The 26765-nt window shown below is 43.7% G+C and overlaps 1 protein-coding gene across 5 annotated transcripts in view; it reads right to left on the bottom strand.

Annotated features, from left to right (window-relative positions):
* The window catches only part of TEX264 (testis expressed 264, ER-phagy receptor), a 151093-nt gene that overhangs the window by 112410 nt on the left and 11918 nt on the right, over nucleotides 1-26765 (bottom strand). For 3 of the 5 annotated variants that reach the window (XM_083488770.1, XM_083488772.1, XM_083488771.1), the window contains exon 4: nucleotides 17384-17446. The exons of the other annotated variants lie outside the window; for them this stretch is intronic. In XM_083488770.1, the coding sequence (XP_083344896.1) occupies nucleotides 17384-17446 (63 nt within the window). The remainder of the gene's footprint in view (nucleotides 1-17383; nucleotides 17447-26765) is intronic. 5 annotated transcript variants of the gene reach the window in all.

Raw genomic sequence — 26765 nt, 5'->3', positions numbered from 1 at the left:
ACATGAAACACTCCTACAGCAAGTAGCATATACCCTGCATCAAATTCTCAGAGAGCAACCCTACACACCAAGGTGTTTTACTTTCCAACTCAAAAGCTCTGTTCTCCTTTTCCATTTAACTGCAAAATTGGCACCAAACCTTCTCTGCCCCCAAGCTGAGCTCTGCAGGCACTCCAAAATCTGATGGATATTGTATTTCAAATGTTAGAGTGAGATTCTCAGCTGTCAGGAAAGCATCTCTGGTCATAAAGGACCACAGAGATTATTTTTGTTAGTGTTCCTGGCTGTCTCATCAGTTGGCCATTCACGCTGACCGAGATTGCCAAACTAATAACAACATTCACCTTGAAGTTCTTAACAGAAGCCAAAGTAGTTTAGCTTCAAATACATTCAAGCTGCAGGTACAAGACACAAAAGCATGGATATGCTTATCACTCAATAAGAATAGCCTACTGGATCAAACCAACGGTCTGTCTAGTCCAGTATACTGTTCTCACAGTTGCCAGGTAGATGCCTGTGGGAAACCAGCAATGCATAAGAGCATTCTCCCCTCCCATGGTTTCCAGCAACTGGTATTCAGAAGCACTGCTGCCTCCAAATGTGGCTGTAGAGAATAGTTATCATGGCTAGAAGCCATCTATTAGCCCTCTCCTCCATGAATTTGTCTAATCCTCTTTTAAAACCATCCAAGTTGGTGGCCATCACTGCCTCTTAGGGGAGCCAGTTCCATAGCTGGACTATGCAAAGCGCGAAGAAGTACTTTCATTTATCTGTCCTGAATCTTCCAGCATTCAGCTTCATGGGATGTTCAAAGGCTCTAACATGATAAGAAAAAGAAAAGAAAAACTTCTCTCTATACACTTTCTCCATGCCATACATAATTTCATAAACTTCCATTGTTTTGCCTCTTACTCACCTTTTCTGTAAACCAAAGAATCCCAAACGCTGCAACCTTTCTTCACAGTGGAGTTGTTTTATCCCTTTGATAATTTGGGCTGCCTTTTTCTGAACCTTTTCCAACTCTACAATATCTTTTTTTGAGGTCGGGTGACCAGAACTGTACATAGCACTCCAAATGTGGTCTCAACAAAAATAGACTTTACATCAAGTTCTGTCCCTGCTGAGGTCTGCAGCGTGATTCAAAGTATTTCCAAGTTACCAACATTCTCAAATTGTTAATGTACAAAACGCTGCTTGCTCAGTACACATTTTTAAACTGTTAGCATATCCTTTCCACAAAAAGGAAACATTTACACTTCCCATCAATGAAAGCCAATATACTTTGATCAAACAAGAAGTGCAAAGGTCCAACTTCCAATGACTCTCTTCTAACCAATTCTATAAATCTTTGAGAAAGGGCTGAATGTTTGCAAAGTGGATGCTGCTATTTGAACCACCCTTGACAGTATATGTGATTCTCCCAAATCCTTCCTTTGAAAGTGGTGTTATATTTCATAATTGTGGGGCGAATATAACTACGTTAGTTAAGTTTGCTGATTTTAATGAGTCTGCTCAGAGTATGACTTAGTTGCACCCTACCTCTGAGTGAAAACAGCCTCAATTTTATAAATTCAAGAGCTATATGTACAGTGTTGGACGCGGGTGGCGCTGTGGGTAAAACCACAGTGCCTAGGACTTGCCGATCGTATGGTCGGCGGTTCGAATCCCCGCGGCGGGGTGAGTTCCCGTCATTCGGTCTCAGTTCCTGCAGTTCGAAAGCACCATTAAAAGTGCAAGTAGATAAATAGGTACCGCTTTATAGCGGGAAGGTAAACGGTGTTCCGTGTGCTGCTCTGGTGCAGGCTCGCCAGAGCAGCGATGTCACATTGGCCACGTGACCCGGAAGTGTCTGCGGATGGCGCCGGCTCCTGGCCTCTAGAGTGAGACGAGCGCACAACCCTAGAGTCGGACAAGACTGGCCCGTATGGGCAGGGGTACCTTTACCTTTTACCTTTATGTACAGTGTAGCTCTTAGTCATAGCCTGCCTTAGGGGATGTGCTTTTTTATCCTCACAACAAATCTGTGAGCTGAGAGATGCTGAATGGCCCAAGCTCACCCAAGAGCTTCAACACTGAGTGGGAATCTGAACCTAGGACTCCCAGTTCAAACCTCTACCACATAACACATTCACTATAAGTTATTCTTGTAGGAGCATGCATGATGTGCCTGTTTTATGTAAGAAAACTAGAATATCTGCTTTTTGCACAGTTTTGCAGAAACTAAGGTCTCATCTACACTTCCACTTGCCTCATTGCTTTCCCCCAGGAAAACCCGCAATTTACCACTGAATTGAAGTAAACATCAATTGGGCTTTCTCTGTATTGACATTTGCTTCAATTTAGTGTTAAAGTGCAGGTTATTCAGGGGGGAACTGTGGAGCAAAGGCAAAACTGCTTGGACCAGTGCCGAGAAAGCATAGGATAAGCGGAAAACCACCCAGACCCATGCTTTCTAAGCACAGGACAGGTGGAAGTGTGGACAAGCTCCAACTATGCTTGAGTTTGTCTCTTTAGTACAGCATCCAACTCTTCTCCTACAATTGTTTGTCTTTAAAAACATTAGCAATCTCTGCAGGGTTTAGAAGAGGAATTTCTCTAGTGCAGTGATAGCCAATGGACTACAACTCCCATCATCCCTGACCATTGGCCATGGTATCTGGGGCTGATGGCAGCTCAGAGTTCAATAATATCTGGAGGGCACCACATTCTAGTGTTTCAGAGAATACTCTGGTTCCAAAAACAAGTACTGTTTGCTATATCCAAAAAGATGATGAACAGGAAGCATGAATGTTTATTACCTGAGCTAAAATCACTTGCGTCCCTTATGGGGGCTGTAACATACACCACTCAGTAGTTATAAAGAGAAACTCTACCACACATATACCCAGCAGAGGTTATATCCCCACCACAGTTTTATCCCCACCACTTTCCATTTACCTATAGTCCTACAACAGATTTGAGAAAAGCCAAATATGCTTTAAATCAGAGGTGGGAACAAGCCACAATTCCTTGGAGGTAATCTATTGGGGGCCACATGCCAACAGTGGGTGTGGTCATCTGTTCTCGCTTTCTCTTCCATAATCTACCCCAGGCTTCCTCAACCTCGGCCATCCAGATGTTTTGAGACTACAATTCCCATCAACTCTGACCACTGGTCCTGCTAACTAGGGATCATGGGAGTTGTAGGCCAAAAACATCTGGAGGGCCGAGGTTGAGGAAGCCTGATTTACCCCCTTTTCTTGCTCTCTTTCTGAAATTTTGTCATCTATTATTTTGTGATGTCACATTCACTCTGAAAAGGGCATTTCTCTTTCTATCCATTCTTCCACCTCTACAGTCTCACCTCACAAAAACATGGCATGAAGTGAAAGTGAGTCCTCCAGAAAGCAAAAAATATCTATAGTGCCCAGAGAGCCACATAAAACAAGGCCACAGGTGTCCAACTACTGTTTTATATAGATAAGCTCCAACTTATATAACTATTAGACCTGTGGACTGTGGACTGACAGAAATAGAATAGAGCAGGAAGCACTCACAATTAAAAGGCTATAAAATGAAAAGAACAAATCCTTTGGGCTTGAACTATACAGCCACAGCTCTGTGGTTGGTGCCCAACCTATTGGGGGTTGTGCATACAGCAGAAACTGAAAAGAACAGAGTATCCTTGCAGCATTCCTTGAGCCTTTGACTTCTCAAGCTTCTAGAGTTTTCCTTGTGTCAACTTCAGAAATAAATTGTATTAAAGAATAAATGTTGTCAATCCATAAAATGCCAGCCTTAAAGTGGCTCTTTTATGAAAATGCCCCAGACATCAGTACTGTATGTGGATCAAATGGAGTGAGAATTCCTGGGGGAAATGGTGCATTTAGCCGAGGTGGGTGGGGCTGTGTGACTGAGGAAAGATGTTTTCCAGCCCAAGCCCCATTTCCTCACAGCTTCAAAGATCCAAAGAGAGGGAGAGTTTGGGGCTTGAATCCCCATTCTGAGCCTCATTCCTTCCCCCTTTATGTCCTAGGTTAAATGCCCCCTTACTGCTTCAGCAAACCACTTTCTATTTTCCAGATGTGGCTGCCTTGGATGCCTGCTTACATGCTACATCCTGCAGTCAACATTCTTGGGCAGCATGAGCCCAATTGCCAGGGCCACATTTAGAATCACAGATTCATAGATTTGGAAGGGATACCCAAGGGTCATCTAGTCCAACCTCCTGCAATGGAGGAGGCTCTTTGGGGAGAGGGTGTTGGAGCTTTGGTCTTCAACCCTTACTGTTTGTTAGGCACAACTCGCCCCATTTCTCTTTTGCCTTTGAGTCATGCCTACAGACCAAATGGGGCACTTTGGGGTGTTTCCCACACAACTACCCAATATAACAAATGGAAATGCAAAGGCAAAACTCCTAACCATGTCTGAAGTCAGTTTGAAACCAATTAGAGCACAGAGCCTCTGCTTCAACAGACTTCAGGAAAATGCAGTGCTTTGTCTTTGTATTTGGCTGTTATTATCAAGGTCTAAAGAATTCCTCTGAGCTGCACCAACTACACCTGGGGAAATGAGGCCAGAGGCCCTAGGCAAACTATTCACTTAGTCACTTCAGAGTGATACTGCTCCTAGGAGCTCATCTATCTGTATTAAATGGGTTGACAAATGGCTTGAGGGAGCACCAAGGAGAAACAATGTTCACAGGATGAATTCACATGTGAAAGAGGGAAAGATAGGGGAGACGCGCACATTAGAAAGGAGTGTGTGGCCAACTGTGAAGACAGCCTGGGTAACAGAGGAGAACCAATTGTTCACACAAGCCGATCAAGACAAGGATTTGCAGATCAATCTAGAAATGTACAGGGAGGGTGTTATGCAATCACTTTAAGCAGTCATCCATCAAGCACCTGGCATTCCTTTCTCTCTCCCTCTCTGCCATTTACCACATCCAGGCAATCTGGACTAATCTATAAATTAACAGACAACACAGACAACATGCACTTTATGATAAACTGCTTCTCATGTCTGCTTCTACTGCCATTTCACTTTCTGTCCCTTGCCTGGGCATACTGTAGCTAGGATGTAGCAGCAAATTCCTGAAATCCCCTTGTATTTTAGAAGGGAGTAGAAGAAGCCCTCATTCATCCCAGTGCACCCCAAGATACAGATACTAAGTATAGCTTTTACTTTGTGGGTACTAGGACCTCTGATCAATCTCTAGACTTTGCAAACACATCTTAGCCTGAGCTACCAAAAAATAAAAAGTATTGGGCTCAGCATACATAGCCCAATAATTATGCATATAATTTATATAGCATTTTTGAGTGCTCAATAGCTCCATAATAATCTCACAACCTTTACTTTACAACAACCCCGTATGCTAAACCAATGTTATCCCCCATATTGCAGACTGGGGGAGAGGGGCGCCAAGGTTTAAAAATACCGTATTTACATGAAACTAATGCACCATTGAATCTAATGCACACCTCAATTTTCCAAACCTTGAAACCAAAAAAGTATTTCCTGGTGCTGTCCAATCTAATGCACACGCTAATTTCTGTGACGTAATTTGGTCCAAAAAGAGGTGTGCGTTGCATTCAAGTAAATATGGTAGTGGCTTGCCTACGATCCAAGGTCAGTTCATGGATAAGATTACCTTTGAACCAGCAACTCCCCAGCTAAAGCACCTCCCAACTCACAACCACCCTTCTACACCAAACTAGGCTTCAACTATCCTCTCTTAACATACTTCTACTGTGCAGAATATTTTGTTCTTCCCTGTCTTCACACCCACGCCACATAGATATGCACTTTGATGCTACAGCATGGGGTTTCCCTCCCCACCCACTGTGAAAAAGAAGTAAATAAACGGACAGAAAAGTCTATTGGTAGAAACAATGATGTGCTCTGTTGAGGGAAGAAAAAATTAGAACAGCACATTGCTGCCACCATGTGTCCATAATACAGCTATCAATGAAGCATTTTCTTACTGTCAGAAAACATGAATTCTATGCATACAAATCATAATCTGGTTATTAAACAGAACTCAGAAACTAATTATTAAACATTATTAGATGCCATGCTAACTAGATTTAGAGTTGAATTGCAACTTACTTTTTTATAATCACCCATCATCAAGTAAATCATACGGCAATAAAATACAAAACAAGATAAATACCATAACCCTTTTCAGTGGATTTTAATCAATATAAAAAAATGTATAATTCATTGCAATACAGCAGCAGATCAATACAAAACACCAGCACAAAACATTAAGATGTCCCAAAAGCCCAGGTGAATAAGAGAGCCTTAAAATGGGGATAATTGACACAACTCCAGGGGAAAGGAGTTTCACCAAATGGGTTAGTGCCACCATAGAAAGGTCCCTCTTCCAAGTCCCCTGCACAATATACAATGCACATCATTGGGACCACAGGAAGGGCCTCCCTTTCATACCACCTGAAAGGCCTCAGCTGGCATAGGAAGAGATTCTCCTTCAAGTATCTGGAACCCAAGACATTTAGGGTTTTATAAGTCAAAATCAACACCCCAAACTGGACTTGAAAACATATCAAGCAGCCAACACAGATAATGTAGAGTTGATGTAATGTGGCTCCAATTTGATGCACCATTTGGTTACCCTAGGAGCAACATTCTGTATCAACGACAGCTTCCAAATCATCTCCAAAGGTAGCCCTACATAGACTGCATTATAGTAAACCACACAGAAGCTTTAGCTAGCCACAGGCATTTCTTGCCATTGTGGCCACTTGGACCTCAAGTGATGGTGATGGATTCAGGAGTACCTTCAACAGGAGTGCAACCCCATCCACAATAGGCTGCCTCTCACTTCCCAAACACAAAAACCACCCACCAATAGTGCATTTGTCTTGGCAGGATTTAGTCACTGGTTCAGCACTTGCACAGTCACACCTGATTCAAATGGTATGCAGAGAGAGAGCTGGTATCATCCCATCCCATCACTCAAACCAAGAGACGCTCCCCTTCAAATACCTCCACTGGCTCCACCTTCTGCATCAAGCACAAATTCATTGTCGCTATCTTTAAAGCATGTTGTAGTCTTATCCTACTCTATCTTTTAATCTTACTACTTTTCACTCAAGCATTCACATAAGCATCTCCTTGCTCTCAACAGCAACCCAGTAAGGAAGGCCAATTTTATTACGCTCATACTGCAGATGGGGAATTGTGGCTGACCACGGCTACTTGTTATGGGGAAGCATCACAGAACAACTAATGAAGTGGAGTGACATGTGAACATTTCAGCCAAAGGAGACATAGAGACAGTTGGATAAACTGCAAGAAAACTAGCACCTTATCCCCTCTATGTATGGGCTCATATTTCCTGTTTGAAAGATTATTATTTTTATTTAAATAATAATAAAAATTAGAAAGCAGCAGAAACTGATCTATAGAGAGAGGACATTTTTTTTCTTAAAAGAAAAGGCAGAAAAATAATGTCCAACAGGGAAGAGCCATTATTTTGTATGGCAAACACATATGTGAATTTAGCAGGCAATATTACATTTCAGCTTCAGTAGCAAACACTACAGGATCAAAGTGACTCCTCAAGGCTTATCCACACTTACCGTATTTTTTGCCCTATAAGACGCACTTTTCCCCCTCCAAAAATGAAGGGGAAATGTGTGTGCGTCCTATGGGGCGATGCAGGCTTTCGACCCCTCTCGCTCTCCAGGCTTCAGGAAGCTATCCGCAGCGGAGCACACCCCGGGCTTCGGGCAACTATCCGCTAGCCTTCTGAGCTCTGCGGCTGGGGGGGGGGGTGTAATTTTTTCCCCTTTATTCCCCCCCAAAAAAAACTAGGTGCGCCCTATGGGCCGGTGCACCCTGTAGGGCAAAAAATATGGTACCTTTCCTCTGCACTTTCCAGGCACGGTCCATGCTTTAAAGCTCCATGTCCATGCTCCAGAGCTTTCCCCACAAAATCTACTCTTTACCACTGAATCGGAGCAAACAGCAATCCACAGAAAATTTGAGTTGCTGTTTGTTGCACTTCAGTTTTTTAAAGAGTGGGTTTTCACAGGAAAAGCTCTGTGGTGAAGAAAAGAGCACTTGGACATGGAGCCTTTAAAGCACAGACCTCTGCCTGGAAAGCACAGGGCAACAGGAAAATGTGGGAAAGCCCTTAGTTTAGGCACTACAGCATATTCATATCTCCACTAGGTGGTGACCAAGATCAACAATCAAGATCACAGAAACTTTATCATAAATAAGTTTAATTTTTTATTTTATTTTATCTCTCCCAAAATGCTAGTTCTCTTTGCAAAAGTCCAAGCATATTATAAAAAAGTTACTTAGAGATGATTCTCACAGGTACTCGATGCTTATTTTACCTCCGTATGATTCCTGTGTTTTGCCTTCTTTCACAGTTATTAAAAATAGAACATATTCCCATGTGCCTCTCTCTATGGCACAGAGCTTCATGGGTAGCCCTGGAAACCCAGCTTACCCAAGAGCCTGCTCCAGAAGTGACAAAGAAGGCCCTGTTCTATCTCGAAGGTTTGCTCCTATTAAAGTCTATTCCTCAGGTCCAAGGGAGTGCCATTCAATCTCTTTTGGGGTAGCTGGACTAAAGTCAAAAGTCAAAAAGAAAGTCTTTATGGTGTCATGGTCACCCTACTGGTCTTGGGATGGAAGAAAGCAGAGAACAATTCCTGGATTATAAACTGCTGCAACTCTAGTCTCAGCTTCACTATAATGTAACACTAAGGAGGAAGGCATAAAAAGAAACAGATTCCTGAACCTCACAGGTGACAAAGTCATTACACTGTTAACTACCCAAAACTATACCAATAATTCAGGCAACACCAATTATTATTATTATAGGCTGGTTGAAGAGTGTGCAACCAACACTGCTGCCTAAAAGAGAAGGAGAGTTGCTTAGCAGGCTCCCAGAGTAGCTGTAAACAATGACATCTCCTGGGACACAGGCTTCAGAACTATGTACAAAATACCTTGTAGGGGAACAGTGGATATGATCTTCACTGCTCGACAGTTTCAAGAAAAATGCAGAGAGCAAAACCAACCCCTATATATGGCATTTATTGACCTAAGGCCTCAACACTGTAAATCGTACTGCCCTTTTGAAAATGGGCTGCCCAGATAAATTTTTTAACGTCCTCCGGCTCCCCCATGATAATATGACAGCAACAATCACACATAACAATGGCTCTCAAAGTGAACCATTCACAGTGGGATCAGGCATTAAACAGGGATGTGCTATTGCCCCAACTCTATTTATTATCTTCATATCATGATCCTACACATAGAACACACCACACCTGCTCAACTGGATACTTTCTGAAAGCAGCAGCAAATACATTCCAGAGAAAAAATAAATCAAAGCGGCACCTAACAGAGAGGCAGTGGGGGGAGGCTGATGGAAGTTGGAGTCCAACAACATCTAGACTGGGTCTGCCACTTCCCAAGGTTTCAAGGGTCTGCACTGGACCAGGTATCAAGAATGGAAAAATCTCATCCCTTCCTGGTACCTTAGGAATAAACAAACCTCACCTTGTTAGGTCCAATGTGATCCACATTTGAGCAGTGAGCAGTAACAAAGGATGGTTTGTAGGTTTTGCCATCATATTTCTCCTTCAGGTAGCCATAGCCAACCAGATATCCTCCATCAGCTGGACAGGACTGGTGAGAGTTGCAATTGAAAACATCTGGAGGACACCATGTTAGAGAAGGCTATCTTATATCTTACAGGAAGTCCCAGTATTCCTGGTCTGGTGCTTTAGGGTGACAACAGAAATTAAAAGCAGTGCCCCCAATATAAAAATACCATCTTCTGCAGGGTGTTGTATAACCCTCTAACGAAGGGGTCAGCAAACTTTTTCAGCAGGGGGCTGATCCACTGTCCCTCAGACCTTGTGGGGGGCCGGACATTTTTTTGGGGGGGGGGGTGAACAAATTCCTATGCCCCACAAATAACCCAGAGATGCATTTTAAATAAAAGCACACATTCTACTCATGTAAAAATATGCTGATTCCCCGACCGTCTGCGAGCTGGATTTGGAAGGCGATTGGGCCGGATCCACCCCCTGGGCCTTAGTTTGCCTACCCATGATCTAACTGTTCTGACCCAGAGGTGGGGAAATGTGGATATACACACATTGCCTCTCTTTTGGCCAAGTGCTCTCAACCAAGAAAATTGTTAATGTTTGCCTATTACAAAACCTCAGTATAAGCAGCCATCTGAAACAGTGAAGCAAGCATGGGGTAACTCACAATTTATTAAACAGAAGTTGTCACACATTGTTAGAAGGAAAGGTCACCTGCAACATTTTCTTTTCCATTTCCTGTTACAGTAGCAAATCACAGGCAAAATTGCCTTTAAAAAGCAAGCCACTGACTCACAGCCTAACAAATAATATCTGGCATCTACCACTGAAAAATTGGTGGGTCCTAATCAATTAAGTAAAAAGACTGGGCTGCAGAGTTTGCAGTTCTAGTTAGGCCCAAGATAAAGCTTTAAAATATGGTTTTAAATAGCTCAATACTTAAATGGCTTCTGCAGTTCCAGTGAAGCAGCCATTTGCTGCCTGGTGCAGGAGCCATCTTCCTCTTTGAATATGAGCAGGTGGTCCATTAAAATGGGCCAATCAGAAGACAGGGGCTGGGTGACGCTGAGACCTGGTGTCACCCCGCTCCACTCAGTTCTGATAAATTGGTGCAGCACCTTCCCTCGGTGCAGCTCCTTCCTTTGGTGCTGTAATAAGGTCTTCCCTGCCATGTAGCAAGGTGAGAAGGAGACAGGTGAAGGCAGGTACAGTGCCTGAATGGTGCAGCAATACTGCTGAAAAGCCTGACCCTAGCAAGGGGGTGGAGACATAACTTGGACTCCACTTCAGACAACAGAATGTCTCTGCCCAGCACAGTCCTGTAACAACCTCAAGAATCCTGGATTCAATCCAAAATATGTGGAGATGAGCAAACGCTCATTCATATACAGCTCCCATGTATATATGTTTCACCTGCAATGGCACATTTCCACATGCTGCTGTCAAACTGGAAGAGCAAATGAAGTTGAGGAACAGCACCACAGAGTGAAAATAAACAAGTTGAGAGATACTTGGCAATGTAGGGAATTAGCTACAATGGCATACTGATATATGTAAATTGCCCAAGGCAATTTCCCAAACCTGGAACCACCTTGTCCAAAGAAGATATTCTGAAAATCAAAATTAAATGGACTACATCTACTCTGATGGGCCTGTTCCTCTGCCAATAGGTGCTGGCAGGCTTACCTAGCTGCAGTGGCAGTGCTCTAAGCAACACGGAGCAGCTGGGTCTAGCTACCCTTTTTAATTCCCCTCATGGCCCCTGAGAAATGCTATGTTGAGAACACTGTGCGGAAATTAAAAGGATGGCACAATTCAGTCACCAGCCACTCCCCAGAGCTAAGGGCCAGGGAAAATAAAATATGGGGAGCACAACCCAGGCATCAGTTATGGGCCCTGGCAGCTGCCCAGAAGATCAAGTTACACAAAGCACACATTAATATGCAGCTCCATGGTAGGTTCAATGTTATCACTATTCAAAAATGGCACATATCTGTAGCCACAAAATGGATCGTTCTTTTTCTGTCTCTCTCTCTCTATCTGGAAGACTGTTTCAGAGAACATTATTGAGATAGGATATTGCAACAGCTTAAAACTAGTACTTCCAGAAGAGATCAACTACAGAAATACTTTTCCTCTTGAAAATGACACACCCAAACAGCTTTTCAATCACCACCTGTCTATTGGAGAGCCTCCTTTTCCAAAAAGCCACATCCCGTGGGCAGGAAGGAATGTTTTCATTGTCTTGTGAGAGAAGAGTCTATTTGTGAATCCCTGTCAACACCAGGAATGTAGGTGCAGGTCATAACCATTACAGCCTCTGCTAACACTAGGGTTGCCATATTTCAAGAAGTAAATTTCCTGACACCCACAGCAAAGTTTAGCTTTTTTAAGGAAACCACCAAAATTGGGAAACCTAACCCCAAAAAGTGATTTTAAGCTTTTTGAGCTCTTTCCATCACGTTTCCATACATCCGGGTTTCCCCAATTAGGCAAAACCCCCCCCCCCCGCCATTTTTAAACCTGAAAACCAGGACATGTCAGTAATTTCCCTGACGTAGCTAACACACACTACTCAACCCAGTGCCTCACTGTCGTAAAATGGCTGTTCAAGTTGTAAAACATGGGCTATGGTACCAAATATGAAAAATATGGCCTGTAAGCAATTAATGCCTTCAACAATGTCATGATATGGGTCTGCTCACCCAAGACATGTGCTGCACAATCAGCCTTGGAGGTAAAGGCCATGGTCGAGCACATACTTTGCATGCAGAAAGACCCATGTTCACAGCATCTCTGGACAGGGCTGAGAAGTCCCTGTCTGAAAGTTGAAGAGCCACTGTAATGTAAACACTAGCATAGATAGACCAATAGCCTGACTTTGTATAATGCAGCTTTCTTCTTTCCTTTGATTATTCCCAGGTACATCTTCCAATGGAAAACATATTATGTGAACCATATATACACCGAAACAGCCAGCATACTACCATCAGCAACTATGACCACAATAGCTTTATGGTGATTTATCTGCTAGTACACATGCCCAGAAGAAGATCAAACCTATCCATTCTTAAGGAAATCAGCCCTGAGTACTCACTGGAAGGACAGATCGTGAAGCTGAGGCTCCAATACTTTGGCCATCTCATGAGAAGAGAAGACTCCCTGGAAAAGACCCTGGTGTTGGGAAAGATGGAGGGCACAAGAAGAAGGGGACAAGAGAGGACGAGATGGTTGGACAGTGTTCTTGAAGCTATGAACATGTGTTTGACCAAACTGCAGGAATGCCTGGCGTGCTCTGGTCCATGGGGTCACGAAGAGTCGGACATGACTAAATGACTAAACAACAACAACAACACATGCCCAGAAATGGTTGGCAGCATACACCCTGGCGCTCCTTGCAATGCTATCCCTGCCCTAAGTCTCTGGTCACAGATGAACCTATTCCCATATTTCAGAGTGTCTACAGCTGTGTTTTGCAGTACAGGGGAGGTGTGTCTGCCCTTTGCATAGACGCCATGCATCCTGCCCTACCCTTCATGCATAACACATACCCTGTGACAGAGGATTAATATATCCAAGGACAAGGAGGTCAGAAAGAGCTACTCCAAATTACACAAGTAAGTGCCAGTTGCAAATGTGGCACCAAGGTCTCTAAACTACCTTGCAGATTACAAGTGCTACATAAGCGATAAATATAGCAGCAGTGCTAAGTGTGTGCCTTGGAAGCAGAAGAAACGCTTGGGTTCCATTTATCAGCTGGCAACAATGCAAGTGTATCCACAAAGCCCTAATGCTGTTTGATCAGTTACCTACCAGCCGACTATATGAGAAGCACAAAAAGCAATGCGTAATCCAATTCAAAATAAGCAGTTCAGCCCACCAAGGCAAACAGAAAGTAGCAAATTAGCCACAAGTATGGATACCGGCACATAGCCACCTCTCTTGCTTACTTTACATCTACCCTCAAGTCTCTAGTTTCAATTCCCTGACTGAACCAAATCTAAGCACACGTAACTGAAACAACCACACATTTCCCCCCTTTGTACTCTTCCCTTCTCTTTCCTCTGTTGTTTCCCTCGTATCAAAAAATTTCAATTGTAAGCAGCTTAGGTCAGGAAACTGTCCTTTTTTATTTGCAAACAGAGGCGGCTTTAGGGCAGCACAACCAGTTCCACTGCAGTGGGTGCATAGTCTAGGGGACGCCACAGGATGCCAGAACTATGATGTCTTCAATTCAGCGGAATGGGATGCTAGAAGCGGCGGGGGGGGGGCGAATTTGGGTCTCACAAGTCCGCCCCTGCTGTAAAGCATCAAGCACCCTGATGGTGCTGTATAAATAATAGGAGGAGGATGGCTGGACCAGAACTAAAATCATGCAGTGCAAAAAGAGCTACCCTGAAACTCTCACATGCTTTGGCACAATTGTGCCCAACTAACCTAAAAGCTACTCAGAGCTAATCACAGGGCCACATCAACTCTCCAAGTACAGCTGACAAGATCAAATTTGCACATCACATCCTGCTGCATGCAGCTTGGTTTCTTGTCTTTTACTGGGAGTAGGACCTGCAATTTGCCACAAGCCTGCTTACTTGGGGTAAGTAACAAACTGCATTTGAACAAGCACCCAAGTGCATTCTACAGAGGTGGGTTTAGAGGAGCCCTATTAGTTGATTGAATTGGACACAGAGCCTTGGGGTGCCGAATTTTGGCATTGCACAGGGCACCGCTGAGATGTGAGACTCCAAGGTCTGCCACTGCATTCTAGAGCAGTCAAGAAGTGTGTGTGTGTGTGTGTGTGTGTGTGTGTGTGTGTGTGTATCCTGCTATATGAAACCACACTGAAGTAGAATTTGGGAGAAGTCAGGAAACAATGGTGCTTTGGGAGACTAGAAAGGAGAGGAGAAAGATACTGAGGGCACCACCAGATTATAACAATTTTGGGATGAGATTTAATCACATAAAAGCAAATTCAGAATGCACAATTATAATTGATAGGGAGGAGTTGCATTACAAACCCCCTTCCCCACAAGATGGGGCTTTTGCAATAAGGAGAGTGACAAGAAAATACACTGGAAAGTGTGGGATGGCACTTGCTTTAACACTACATGATCAAACCTCCCCTTTCCACTGCCAAACAAATCAGAATAAATGCTCATTAAATAGCCAATGTCATCTACAGTAATCTCCCTACAAACAAATCAGGATGAATGCTCAATAAATAGGTCATCTGGAAGAGCCTTGGGACAATGGGATGTTTGTGAGGGACAAGATATTGTCCTCATTCCCGGAGGGTCACAATGTTCCTTTTTAACTTCCTGGCACACCCTCTGCTTTATCTGTTCTAATTTATAAGGGATGAAGTAAATTCAAGCCACCTTCTCGGTTGTATCATTTACTTACACTCAAATGAGGATGTTTTCTCCTCTAGACTGCTCAGTGCTGGGATAAGACTCCCCACTGTGGGCATAAAGTTACCCAGTGTTGGGATAATAATGCTGAAAAGGCTCAATATACAGCTGACCTTATTGTTTTAATAATATTTTTATTTTTAACCAGAAAACAATACATTAATTATAGAAATGTTAAGTGCTATCTTGTGCAAATTATTCCATACGCAGGGCTTTTTATATAATGTTCTTCATTTGCTTTGCTTTGCTTTTCAGATGGAGGAACTAAGAAGTCTGTGGTGGTTTTGAAATCCATCATTTATCCCTTTCAGGGAAATGGAGCAATACATGTCTGCACATACAATAATATAAGAATGTCATCACACTGTAATTTGCTTGGCCACAGACAGGTAGCATTGAAAACTACAGCATCATGAGAAGCAGTGGGTGGGTGGCCCAGGCAAGCCACAGAAGAACAGTCAGAACAAGCTGCAGCTGGCTCCTCTGTCTGCCAAACCCTACCTCCGGGATCCAGATCCACAGGCTGGCCGGTGCCACTACCGGCCACCATTGCTCTCCCTGGACAGCTTGAGGATTCACTGCTTCTGCCACCACCCAACCAATTATGATTAAAGGTTGGTCTGGCAGGAGCAGCAGCTCCGGAATAAGCAAGGTGACTAGAAGTGGCACCAACTGGCTGGATAATCTGCTGCTGTAACTGCCACTCACAAGGCTGGCCAGCAGTCACTTGATGTTGGATATGGGTACAAGCATACATGCAACTTCCTGCATAGGTATTAACTGCTTTTTGGCACATTTCAGCATGAAGAAGCCCTGTTATAACACAGGATGCTTTCCTCTAGGTTCCTGTGGTCATTTGGATTGTTGCGAATACCTGCAGATAAGAGATACCATATTGGCTTGAATATAAGCCTCACTTTTTCCCCAAATTCCGACTGTGAAAAGTTAAAGTGTGGTTTATATTCGCGACCTTATGGTATGCAGCCAGGAGCGTGGGGCAAACAGCGCCAGGAGAATGGCAAAGTGGCGGCCACCCCGTGTGTAGTCCCCCGTCCTCTCCCCCAAGGCCAGAAAGGGAGGGAGAGAAGAAGGGGCAAGGTTGACGGCAGCGCAGCACAGCTCCACCAGTATGTAGCCAGGAGCAGCGGGGAATGGAGTGGCTCATATTCAGGTATTTCTTCCTTTTTTTTCTTCCCCCTCCCTCCAATTTTAAAGGTGCAGCTTATATTCGGGCCAATATGGTATACCTGTCTAGTACCAGGCATGCAGCATACCTCTCTTAGCATTTCAAAGAGGGCAGTAAAAGTAATTCACCCCAAATTTAGAGAAGCTAAAATACTGTATTTTCTTAGGACACACGGATTAAGTGATTAAATTCAGTCTCATGATTTTGAAGTATGTATTATGGACACTATTTTAGTAATCATTAGAATTTCCAGCCCATTTTACATTTTATGAAATGCCTTCTTGCCAGCCCGTAGAATAAATGAAGAAACAACATGCCAGCAGGGCACTCATTGTCCTGCCAGCTACTCAGGTTTCCCTTAAAACTGACAGCTGGAGGAAGGTGGGTGGCAGCTTTGCCAGCAGTTTCCAGTAGCCCTTCCAGTTGCTGTTTAAAACTCTGAAAGAAGCTGATTGGTGGCAGAGAAGGTGAGGCAATGCCTCCTAGAAGCCTAGCCAAGTCTGAGCTGGTCACTAAACTGGAAAAAGTCAGATCAGAATGGAATCAATTCACTTTCAAACCTGATAGCATTGCTTCAAATCTCCCTGAAAAGTTGCCAAAGAGGCACATCAACAAGGAGGAAGGGAAGAAAGCACCTAAAAGTCACAACAGTTTGTCCCTTCATACAAATCCATTAAGCAGCACCAACGGGGGGGGGGGGGGGAGAGAGAGAGAGATTAAGGGAGCTCTACCTCTCATTCAGTACAAGGGATAAAATTCCAGTTGATAGCATTGTTGAAGCTACAGCACTGATGGCAAGAAACAGCATTCAATATCAGAGCACATGTTTTGCCTGCTGATAGCCACTGATAGCCTTATTCTCCATGAGTTTGTGTAATTCTCCTTTTAAGACATCCATGTTGGTGACCATCGCTTTCTCTTATGGGAGCAAATTCCATAATTTATCATGGCTATAGCTGGGGATGGGCAGCTGCCCCCCCCCCCGCCCATGTGAAGCCTGGCTATGCCCATGCTGTGTCTAGAAGTACTTTTCTTTCGTCTGTCCTGAATCTTCCAACATTCAGCTTCATTGGATGTCTCCAAGTTCTGAGTATGGGATAAAAAAAATTCTATCTCCATTTTTCTCTACAACATGTAAATTTTACATACTTCTATGATGTTCCCTCTTACTCATCTTCTTTCTAAACTACCTCCTTACTTACAAGAGGTCCAGAGGTGGCTGTCAACCTCCTCCTTACTCTCACTGTTGCCTTTGTAGAACTCATCTGTGAGATAGATGGAAGAAAAAACAGAATCAGTTAGTTCTTCCAACCATTTGCTCCAGCCCCTTCTACTGATGGCCTTTCTTCCTCCCAGTCCCAATTGACACCAATCTCCATTGCCCTGGATTCTCCAGGTAGCAGGGCTGGGGAAGGCGTCTGCCCAAGACATTAAAGAAATGTTGCCAGTTTATACAGGACTAAATGAATGAATGCTATAACTGAGTATAAGGCAGCTTCATATTTTATAAAGGAAGCAGATCAGTTTTTTATGGTAGACCATTGGGAGCTCCTTGTAAGCTCCATATTCTAAGTATGGGATGTGAGTGGTGCTGTGGTCTAAACCACTGAGCCTCTTGGGCTTGCCGATCAGAAGGTCACTGGTTCAAATCCACTCAACGGTAGTGAGCTATTGTTTCTCCATCCCTGTTTCTGCCAACCTAGCAATTCAAAAGCACACAATGCAAGTAGATAAATAGGTACTGCTGCAGCGGGAAGGTAAACAGCATTTCTGTGTGCTCTGGCTTCCGTCGTCGTGTTTCGTTATGGCAGAAGCTGTTTAGTCATGCTTGCCACATGACCCGGAATGCTGTCTGTGGACAAATGCTGGCTCCCTCGGCCTGAAAGTGAGATGAACGCCGCACCCCATAGTCACCTTTGACTGGACTAACCATCCAGGGGTCCTTTACCTTTTACCTTGTAAGCACCTCTGAACTTTCCAAGGAAGCAAAGGATTAGCATGATAAATAAATTTTGTAATGGCTTTGGCTATACAAATACCACAAACAACAAATAACAACCTAAATAAACTCATTATGTGGGACAAAATGCAAAACAAATTTAGTTAAATCAACATACTTGTGGTTCTCAGGCAGGCACTTACCCAAACATTCAGCATACTCAGATGGGCTCAGCTTCAGCAAGATGCGGACCTTTTGCCACAATGGGCAACAGATTCTTACATTGCAGGGGGTTGGACTAGATGACCCTTGTGGTTCTTTCCAACTCTACAAATCTACGATTCTATATGTCACCTTCAGACCATACCCTAGTTCAGGTGGTAAACCTCTGGCATGGGTCCCATCCCAGCCCACAAAGCTGTTTCCCTCAAACCACACACCCCTGCCCTACACCTGACATCAGGTGAGGGACAGGTAGAGATGCAGCTGCTAATGCAAAATTGGGAGCCTGAAAGTATGCTCCCAATTGTGCACTGGCAAGGGAGGCTTGTTGTCACTTCCAGTAAGCTGATTGGCAGTGAGAGCAAGCCAGCTGGGATTGGTTACCAAGTTCTGTATGGGAAGCTTATTGGAGCAGCTGACCCCTGCAGAAAGCAGAGCCTGAAGTCAGTGTAGTCAGCTTGATTGGTGATGATGACTTCAAGCCTTGCTTGGATTGTTTTTTCTTGAAAAATAGGTCCTGGTGTCCTAGTGACATCAGGTGATTGACAGGTCAGTGGCTTTGCAAAGCCACAGCTGTGTTGACAACACCAACTTGCAAATGCTTTAAGGGTAGCGTTTAAAGGGTATTTCTCTCAAAGAACTTAGATCTGGAATTGGAAATCATACATTGCTGGATTTCAACTCCCCTCAGGCCTAAATAACATGGCCAATGGTCATGGATGATTACCATGAAGCAAAACTAACCTGTTTTGACTTGTATGTAAAGAGCTGAAAATTTGAGTATTTCTTGATGATAATTATTTGAATATGAGCTGAACACCATTTTATATTGCACAGGTTGTAAATATGTACTCCTTGAGTGTTTTGTAGGTTCTGTGTTTAGTTTATCTGTTTTGGCCACAGGGCATAAAACAAGTAAACCGTTTTCACTTTCTTCATTGGGGACCTATTGTATCTTTCTATAAAACAAAAATATTACTTTTTAGTTGAAGACTGTATATACTAATTTAAACCTCTATTTAAAAACAAATATGTAACTATATTAAAATGGAACTCTAGTGCAATAAAGTTACGGTATGTTACAATAACTCTGTTTAGTGATATTATTTTTTCTAGAAAAAGAGGTGCCGGACCTCACCATGAATGCCTAAGAGGTGCTAGAACTGAGTTCTGATGAGTTCCAGCTGAAAAAAGGCCTGACTTTGAGTGCCTATAAGACACTCAATGGCATTTCCGTGCACTGCTCTGGTTTGCCAGAAGCGGCTTAGTCATGCTGGCCACATGACCCGGAAGCTATTCTGCAGACAAACGCTGGCTCCCTCGGCCTATAGAGCAAGATGAGCGCCGCAACCCCAGAGTTGTCTGTGACTGGACCTAACTGTCAGGGGTACCTTTACCTTTAAGACACTTTATTAATTTAGGTCCATGTGGCCAATCTTGCTTTTTTATAATGTCTGATGCACATTCCTGCAACTATCATTACCCTATGGAAAGACCTATGAGTAGCTCATGGCCATCACTGAACCAAAGGCTAGTTTGATTTAGCTAATTTTAGATGTTCTAAATGTGGTTGCATTAAAAAAAAAAATTTCTCACCTTGGGCAACTAATTTGCCTTGGAGTGCAGCTGTAGTAACTCTACAGCTTTAATGTATTTAAATGTTTTAATGCATTTTTAATATTTTGTTGGAAGCCGCCCAGAGTGGCTGGAGAAACCCAGCCAGATGGGCGGGATATAAACAAATAAATTATTATTATTATTACTGCCACAACCAAACACGTAAACATTCCCATCCCGCCCCACCCACAAATCGGGGTGTTACAGGCTACAAAGGTATAGGCCTTTTATAACTCCTTCCATTAAATGTATTCTGCATAAGGTGCCATTTTAATGGTCTCCCATATTGAGGAGTTAAACTGCCTACCTCAGATCTCTTCTGCTTTACCAGGTGCTGGAAACTAGTGGCACTAGGGATCTAGGAAGGCCACTAACTATGCACCAGTCGGAATATTTTTACCATCAGCTCTGCGATGCAGCCACTGTCTCTAAAATAGGGGTTGTCATGGGCACAAGGCTGCACTTGAGGTTTTTCCTGGTGCCCACAAAGCCTCTGAGCTCAGGGTGGTTATTTTTTCTACCTTGAAAATAACACAGAGCTGAAGGAAGAAGTTGAAAGTGACCCTCATCCTTAATGCCAATGTGCTGTTCTAGGCTCAGCTTAATTGTACTGGATCTGACTTCTGGCTGAAAAAAAGCCCTGCTTTTATCCAAGATCCCTTGGAAAAGTAAAGCATGTATACACACAGTTTGTCTCTGTCTCGTAGGGGCAGGGGAAGAAAGAAAGAGAGAGAAGGGGGAGGGGGGAGGGAGGGAAACAAGAGGGGCGGTACCCACAGCACTAGCTCAAGAATCCAAATTTGCCCACAGGCTTTAAAAAGTTGGTAATCCCTGCTCTAAAACACTGCAGCTGGCTTTTTGCTAGCAGGGGGTCAACTGAAGGAACAGATAGTGGAGAAATCACATGGATAGTATCTACCAACATGTCACGCCCCTAGTATCTGTGTTCCCCCCACTCCCTTCAATAAATAACCCTCATACAGCCATGGAATAACTTTTGAAGCAGTGCATACTCCTCTTCTGTTGTACTCACTATGCTCCTCCTATGCCAGCATTTAACAGCTGCACATATTTATATTTCTCTCTCTCGGCTTTAACAAAGCAATAGAAGAAGGAAATAGAAGAGAATGAAGTGGCAGCAGTAGGGAGAATGAGAGGCAAACAGTGGTAAAATGTCCCACCCAATTGCTATTTTTCTATGCAAGCACATAAGCAGCATAATCAAGCCTATGTACAGTTAAGATTAGTTCCTCTGTTGCCCCAGGACTCCACTCTCAGTTTCCCATCACCATGCCTTCTATCTAGCTACTAGTCCAGGATCCCCATTATCAATCTACAGGTGCCGCTGTGAGGTACCAATTGGACCCATCAGTAAAAGCATCAATTATCCAGTTAGGAAACCAGCCTACAGAAGCAACACAATGCACCCATTCCCAGACACTGAGCAACTCTCAGCCCAGGCTTCCAGTAGATTAGGAAATCTACATATAAAGCCTTCTCAGATCAGAACACCACCACCCTTAGGTCATTCTCTGCAATCTATTGTGGGCAGCCCAGATCTTCCTCACTCAAGTCTGCCTACGCCATCTCCCTGGCCATCAGCTTTGTTCTGCCTAGCTGATCTTCGCTGCTAATGTGGACTGTCTCCTCATATATAAATCTGCTATAACCTTCACACCATGGCAACTGCCTGTCCCCTGAAACTAACACAGTAGAGGAAATACATCAATCCAACCCAAAATATCACTTCAGACCTACAGCAGTTGGGTAACAGCCTAAAGATGCTATTCCTAACATCAAGTCAAACCGCTATGCCTGAAGTTGAACTGTCAATTTTGCAGACGCCACATGGAGGGCAAAAAGAGGTGAACTTGTCCTAGACCAGGGGTAGGCAACCTAAGGCCTGGGGGCCGGATGCAGCCCAACTGTCTTCTCAATCTGGCCCGCGGACGGTACGGGAATCAGCGTGTTTTTACATGAGTAGAATGTGTGCTCTTATTTAAAATGCATCTCTGGGTTATTTGTGGGGCATAGGAATTCGTTCATTCCCCCCCCCCAAAAAAAATATAGTCTGGCCCACCACATGGTCTGAGGGACAGTGGACCAACCCACGGCTGAAAAAGGTTGCTGACCCCTGTCCTACACCCACCCGCATTGTCCCTGGCTAAGCTGGCATTTGAGCCCCTACTACCAAGATTCAAAGCTGAATGCTATCTGCTGGAGCACTGCAGCTCAAGAGTCTTTGTATTTAGGCCTCTGTTTCTGTAAAAACAATACAACTCAAAAGAGGGGTGCAGTATTTTCTAGACAAAGCCAGAAATGCCCAGGCTCCTCTTAGAAGAACCTGCAGCTCTCCTTGCTGTCTACCGGAGCAATCCACCTGCAGGACAGGCTTGGAAACCTTAAACAAAAAGGGGGGCTTGCCCAGCAGCAGCCCTCCAAGACCCCAAAGCAGTCGTCTTAATGTAGAAATTTGAAAGTTATTTCACTGACTCTTTCAGTGGCTCCGCCCACATTCAGCAATTACTGGGAATGTGTGTGCTCATGTTTAGAAAAAAGAAGCCCACAACACACTGGAACGCAGATGTCTAATGATAGGTTTCGACTTGGTGATCTCAGGCAGTTGGGAGTCTCTTTCTTAACTTTCCTCCACCCCTCCCTTGCAAATTAGTCCAGGCAGTCTATTAAATCACTTTTTCCTAGCAACCCCTCTTAGACACATGTGCACGCATATACACAGGACAGAAGCCATCTCAGTCTTTCCAACTCCTTCCTTGTGCGATTCACAAATCATGTGATTTGGGAGGATTCTTTTTAAAAAATAAAATAGAAGGTTTTTATACCAAGGCTTCTCCCGCAGAGTCAAAAGCTTTTGATTTCTTTAGTTTGCAGGGCAAACTTTCTTCCCTTCGTTCCCAACAAGACAGGATATCAGTCAGTTATTCTACTGGAGCAATGCAAAGCAACCAGAGGAGAAACTGACAAGAGGCCTTTTGGCTCCAGCTTTCCATGGCTGGAGAAGTAGATCCTGACAAGCGTTACTCAGTCTAGCTTGGCTTGCCACATCCGTTGGCTGCAGGAGTTGTGGTGCTAGGCTTCAGTTAAAGCATTCCAGGGTGACTGCATAAGAGCCAAGGTCTACTGGAAATAAACTCTGCCAAGCATTTAGGACCTTCAGCAGCAGCCTGGGAGGCAGGCAGTTTTATTTGCTTCCCCCAGCTCACTGTGGCACAGACATATGTCAGTGAGTCTACTCTGAGTAAAAACTAGTTGAAACCACCCAAAGTATTTGGGTGGCTTCTTCATTACCCAAAATCCCAAATTCTCTGCCAAATGAGAACAATGATGCCCCAGTTTGTAAGACTGTGATGAAAATACATTGGAAAAGGATTGCAATACTGTCCTTTGCCAGCCAGTACTTGATGTTTGAATCGAAGCTGGAAGACCGACATCCAAATCCCAGTACAGCGGGTGGCCCTGGATATGTCACTGCCCAACATATAACATAGAACTAACTCCCACTCCATAATGTTTTGAAAATGAATGTGACGCAGAAATGCTGCCAACCAGCCTGAGACTTGGAGACAGGGTGAGCTATAATAATAAATCGGAAGTCTGTTACCCAGTGGAAAACCTAGAACAGGACTATTTTATCTAATGACTAATGTGAATCATCCCCACTTTGCTGTCGTTTTCAGGAGAAAGCAAAAGAGGAAGACCTTTGTCTGCAGTGCAAAGGGCTTGGCGCAGTCCTGTCCTTGGGGACACTGCCCCATCTGCCTTGCAAATCTACAGAAATAGCAACAGTTGAGCACAGCTGTTCTTTATACCATAAGACTGCAAACCATCTTGGGAGCTCAAGTCTCTAGAAGCGAAGAACTCTTGCCCACCCATCAGGACAAGAGATCTCAAAATATGCCCACGATTAAACAAAATCAAGAGGGCATCCCTATATAGTACAGTTTTATACCAGTTTAACTGTAATGGCTTCTGCCCTCCCCCCAAAATCCTGGAAATTGATGCTTGTTAAGGGCGCTGAGAATGATGTTTTGGATGGCCTTAACCCTCTTCTCCACACAGATTCCTGGAGACACACACATTGGCTCAGCGTGCACACAATACTAAGTCAAATCACGGCATAGCGCAAGTGCATAAGCAAGCAAACTTCCAGGAAGTAGATCACAACCACTTCGCCTTACTCCAGTCCTGCTGCTCTTGACAACACACTAAGACAAACCACGGCTTAGCTCAAAGCAGAAGAACTGGAAGAGGAATATGGAGGAACATCTTCTCTCCCGGCATCCACATGTCCACACACTAAAGCCATGCTTTATCTTGGGATTATGTGCAAACAGGGTCATTTTTTGTTAAAACTAGTTTAAGAATGAGAAGACATACCCTAGGTCAGCCTTCCACAGCCTGGTACCCTTCAGATACTGCAAGCCCCTGTCAGTATCACCAATGGTCAGGAATTATGGGAATTTGAGTCAAGATCTGGAGAGCACCAGGCTGGTCAAAGGCAGATCTAGAGGGCGCCAAAGAATGCTTACAGGCTCCAATAATAGGATAACTTTATGGCCCTATAGCTTCATTTATGCATCCATGACTAGCTTAGAAAGACTGCATCCATCACCATGCAGGGAAACATATTGAAAGGAAAAATACCTCCGAATATACGGTAAACACTTTACAAACTGTGAGCAAGCCATTTTTCAAATATTTGGAGAGGCTCGGGGAAGGAAGCAGAGCTGTTTCTGGTGGGGTCTGTCCATCCATCAAGTGAGAGTGATGTAAGCAGGAAATAATATGTGTACTCCTTAACCAGACTGACAAAAGCAGAGGTTACCCAACATTTGGCACCATGGTGGAAATATTAGTCTGTCAAGACCAATTCAAATTCAGGTCCTCTCTCACATTTAGCAGCAGAAAAGGGAGAGAAAAGACACAGGAGCCTGATCTGGTAGTTTTCCACTTCTCTGCCAATACAGTATACACTGATTCAGGGATATCTAGGACTCAGCAGAAAAATCTCTCTACCAGCAGTCATAATGTCTGCAAAGCTCACACACTGCTAAATTAGAACACTGGATGGAAAACATCAATAGTAGAGTGAGTATCAACACTAATAACTGCAGAACACTATACCTGTAGGAATGCTGATAAAACTATTTAACATAACTTTTGTAAATGGACAGGTACAGCAACTTAATCATGTATGTGAAATCCTAAGAAATTTTGGAGGGATGCTCCAAACCACAGAAAGATGAGTGTGTTTTTTAAAAAATGAAAGGAATTTTGTAGACACAGCTATAACAAATGGTTTATTATCTCAATGATGAAAATGAAACCCCGGAAATCAGCAACTCTGCAAAAGATTCCAGATATATATTCAGAGCTATTTTTTGTTTTATTTGTATACTATATGGTTTATGAATCTAACATGTAGTTAACCGCATTTGCTCTTGATTGCATTCCTACAATGAACATGTTTTTTGCTTTCTGCATTCTCAAAACTATATAACATGGTGTACCTGCAAAAAGCCACTGTAATTAACAATGTTTCCAGAGAGCTGCCTATACTGCAGTGTGTATTTATGTGGCATGAGTAGTCCTGGTCATTATGAAAATGATTATGCATTCCAACTTCGGTGCCTGCAACCTCACTTCCCTCCTGCTATTGCTTAAAAACTAGCTAGGGTAATTCCAACACTTGTTCTGGCCCTCCCCATCAGATGAAGAACTTGAACTCGTAACTCCAGCTCTGCCAAATGCTTTAATTCTTAAATCAGATTGAGGCATGAGGTCCAGAGGATGGAAACATGGTAACAGACCTATTCTGTGGTGGCTCCCTACTTGTGGAATGCTCTCCCTAGAGGCTCACTTGGTGCCTTCATTACATATTTAGGCACCAGGTAAAAACATTTTCCTTTAACTAGACCTTTGGCTGATTAATGTTCTAGGTCCTTTTAATTGTGCTTGTGGGAGGAGGGTTTATTAGTTTCTTGTTCTTGTTTTTATTATGTATTTTGTGTTCTCATTTTGTGTTCTCACAGCGGGTGGCGTGTGGTCTAAACCACTGAGCCTAGGGCTTGCCAATCATAAGGTCGGCGGTTCGAATCCGCAGGATGGGGTGAGCTCCCGTTGCTCGGTCCCAGCTCCTGCCCACCTAGCAGCTCGAAAGCACATCAAAGTGCAAGTAGATAAATAGGTACCGCTTCGGCAGGAAGGTAAACGGCGTTTCCTTGCGCTGCTCTGGTTCGCCAGAAGCAGCTTGGTCATGCTGGCCATATGACCCAGAAGCTGTCTGCAGACAAACGCTGGCTCCCTCAGCCTATAGAGCAAGATGAGCGCCGCAACCTCAGAGTTGTCCGTGACTGGGCTTAATGGTCAGGGGTCCCTTTACCTTTACCTTATTGTATTTTTATGTTGTGAACCACCCCACTATCGTTGGATAATAAATAAATAATAATACCTATCTGCTTAAAGGAGCTTGGAACAAAATTGGCTTGCAGACACTTTAAGCTACATATGCAGACTCTTCTGCATTGGTGTAACAACAGATGAACACTGGCAGATGACAGCAACACAGCTGAGATATTGAAGGCAGGTAACTTCATTTTTTGACCACAGCTACCACAAAACTTACCGAATAACTAGAATGAGCAGATTACTGGCCGAGATGACAGGCAGAATCCGTGACCAACGAAAAGAGATGGTGGAAGAAGAATGGAGAAAATTTAAAAGTTATCTTAAGGACTACTATAAACTTAATGAATGCTAAAATGTTGTGGTTTCCAGAAACAAGG

The sequence above is a fragment of the Podarcis liolepis genome, assembly GCF_965112155.1.
Source record: "Podarcis liolepis genome assembly, chromosome: 2".
Lineage (NCBI taxonomy): Eukaryota > Metazoa > Chordata > Lepidosauria > Squamata > Lacertidae > Podarcis > Podarcis liolepis.
The sequence above is the reverse complement of the archived record's forward strand: the minus strand, read 5'-3'. Positions and strand labels throughout refer to the sequence as shown.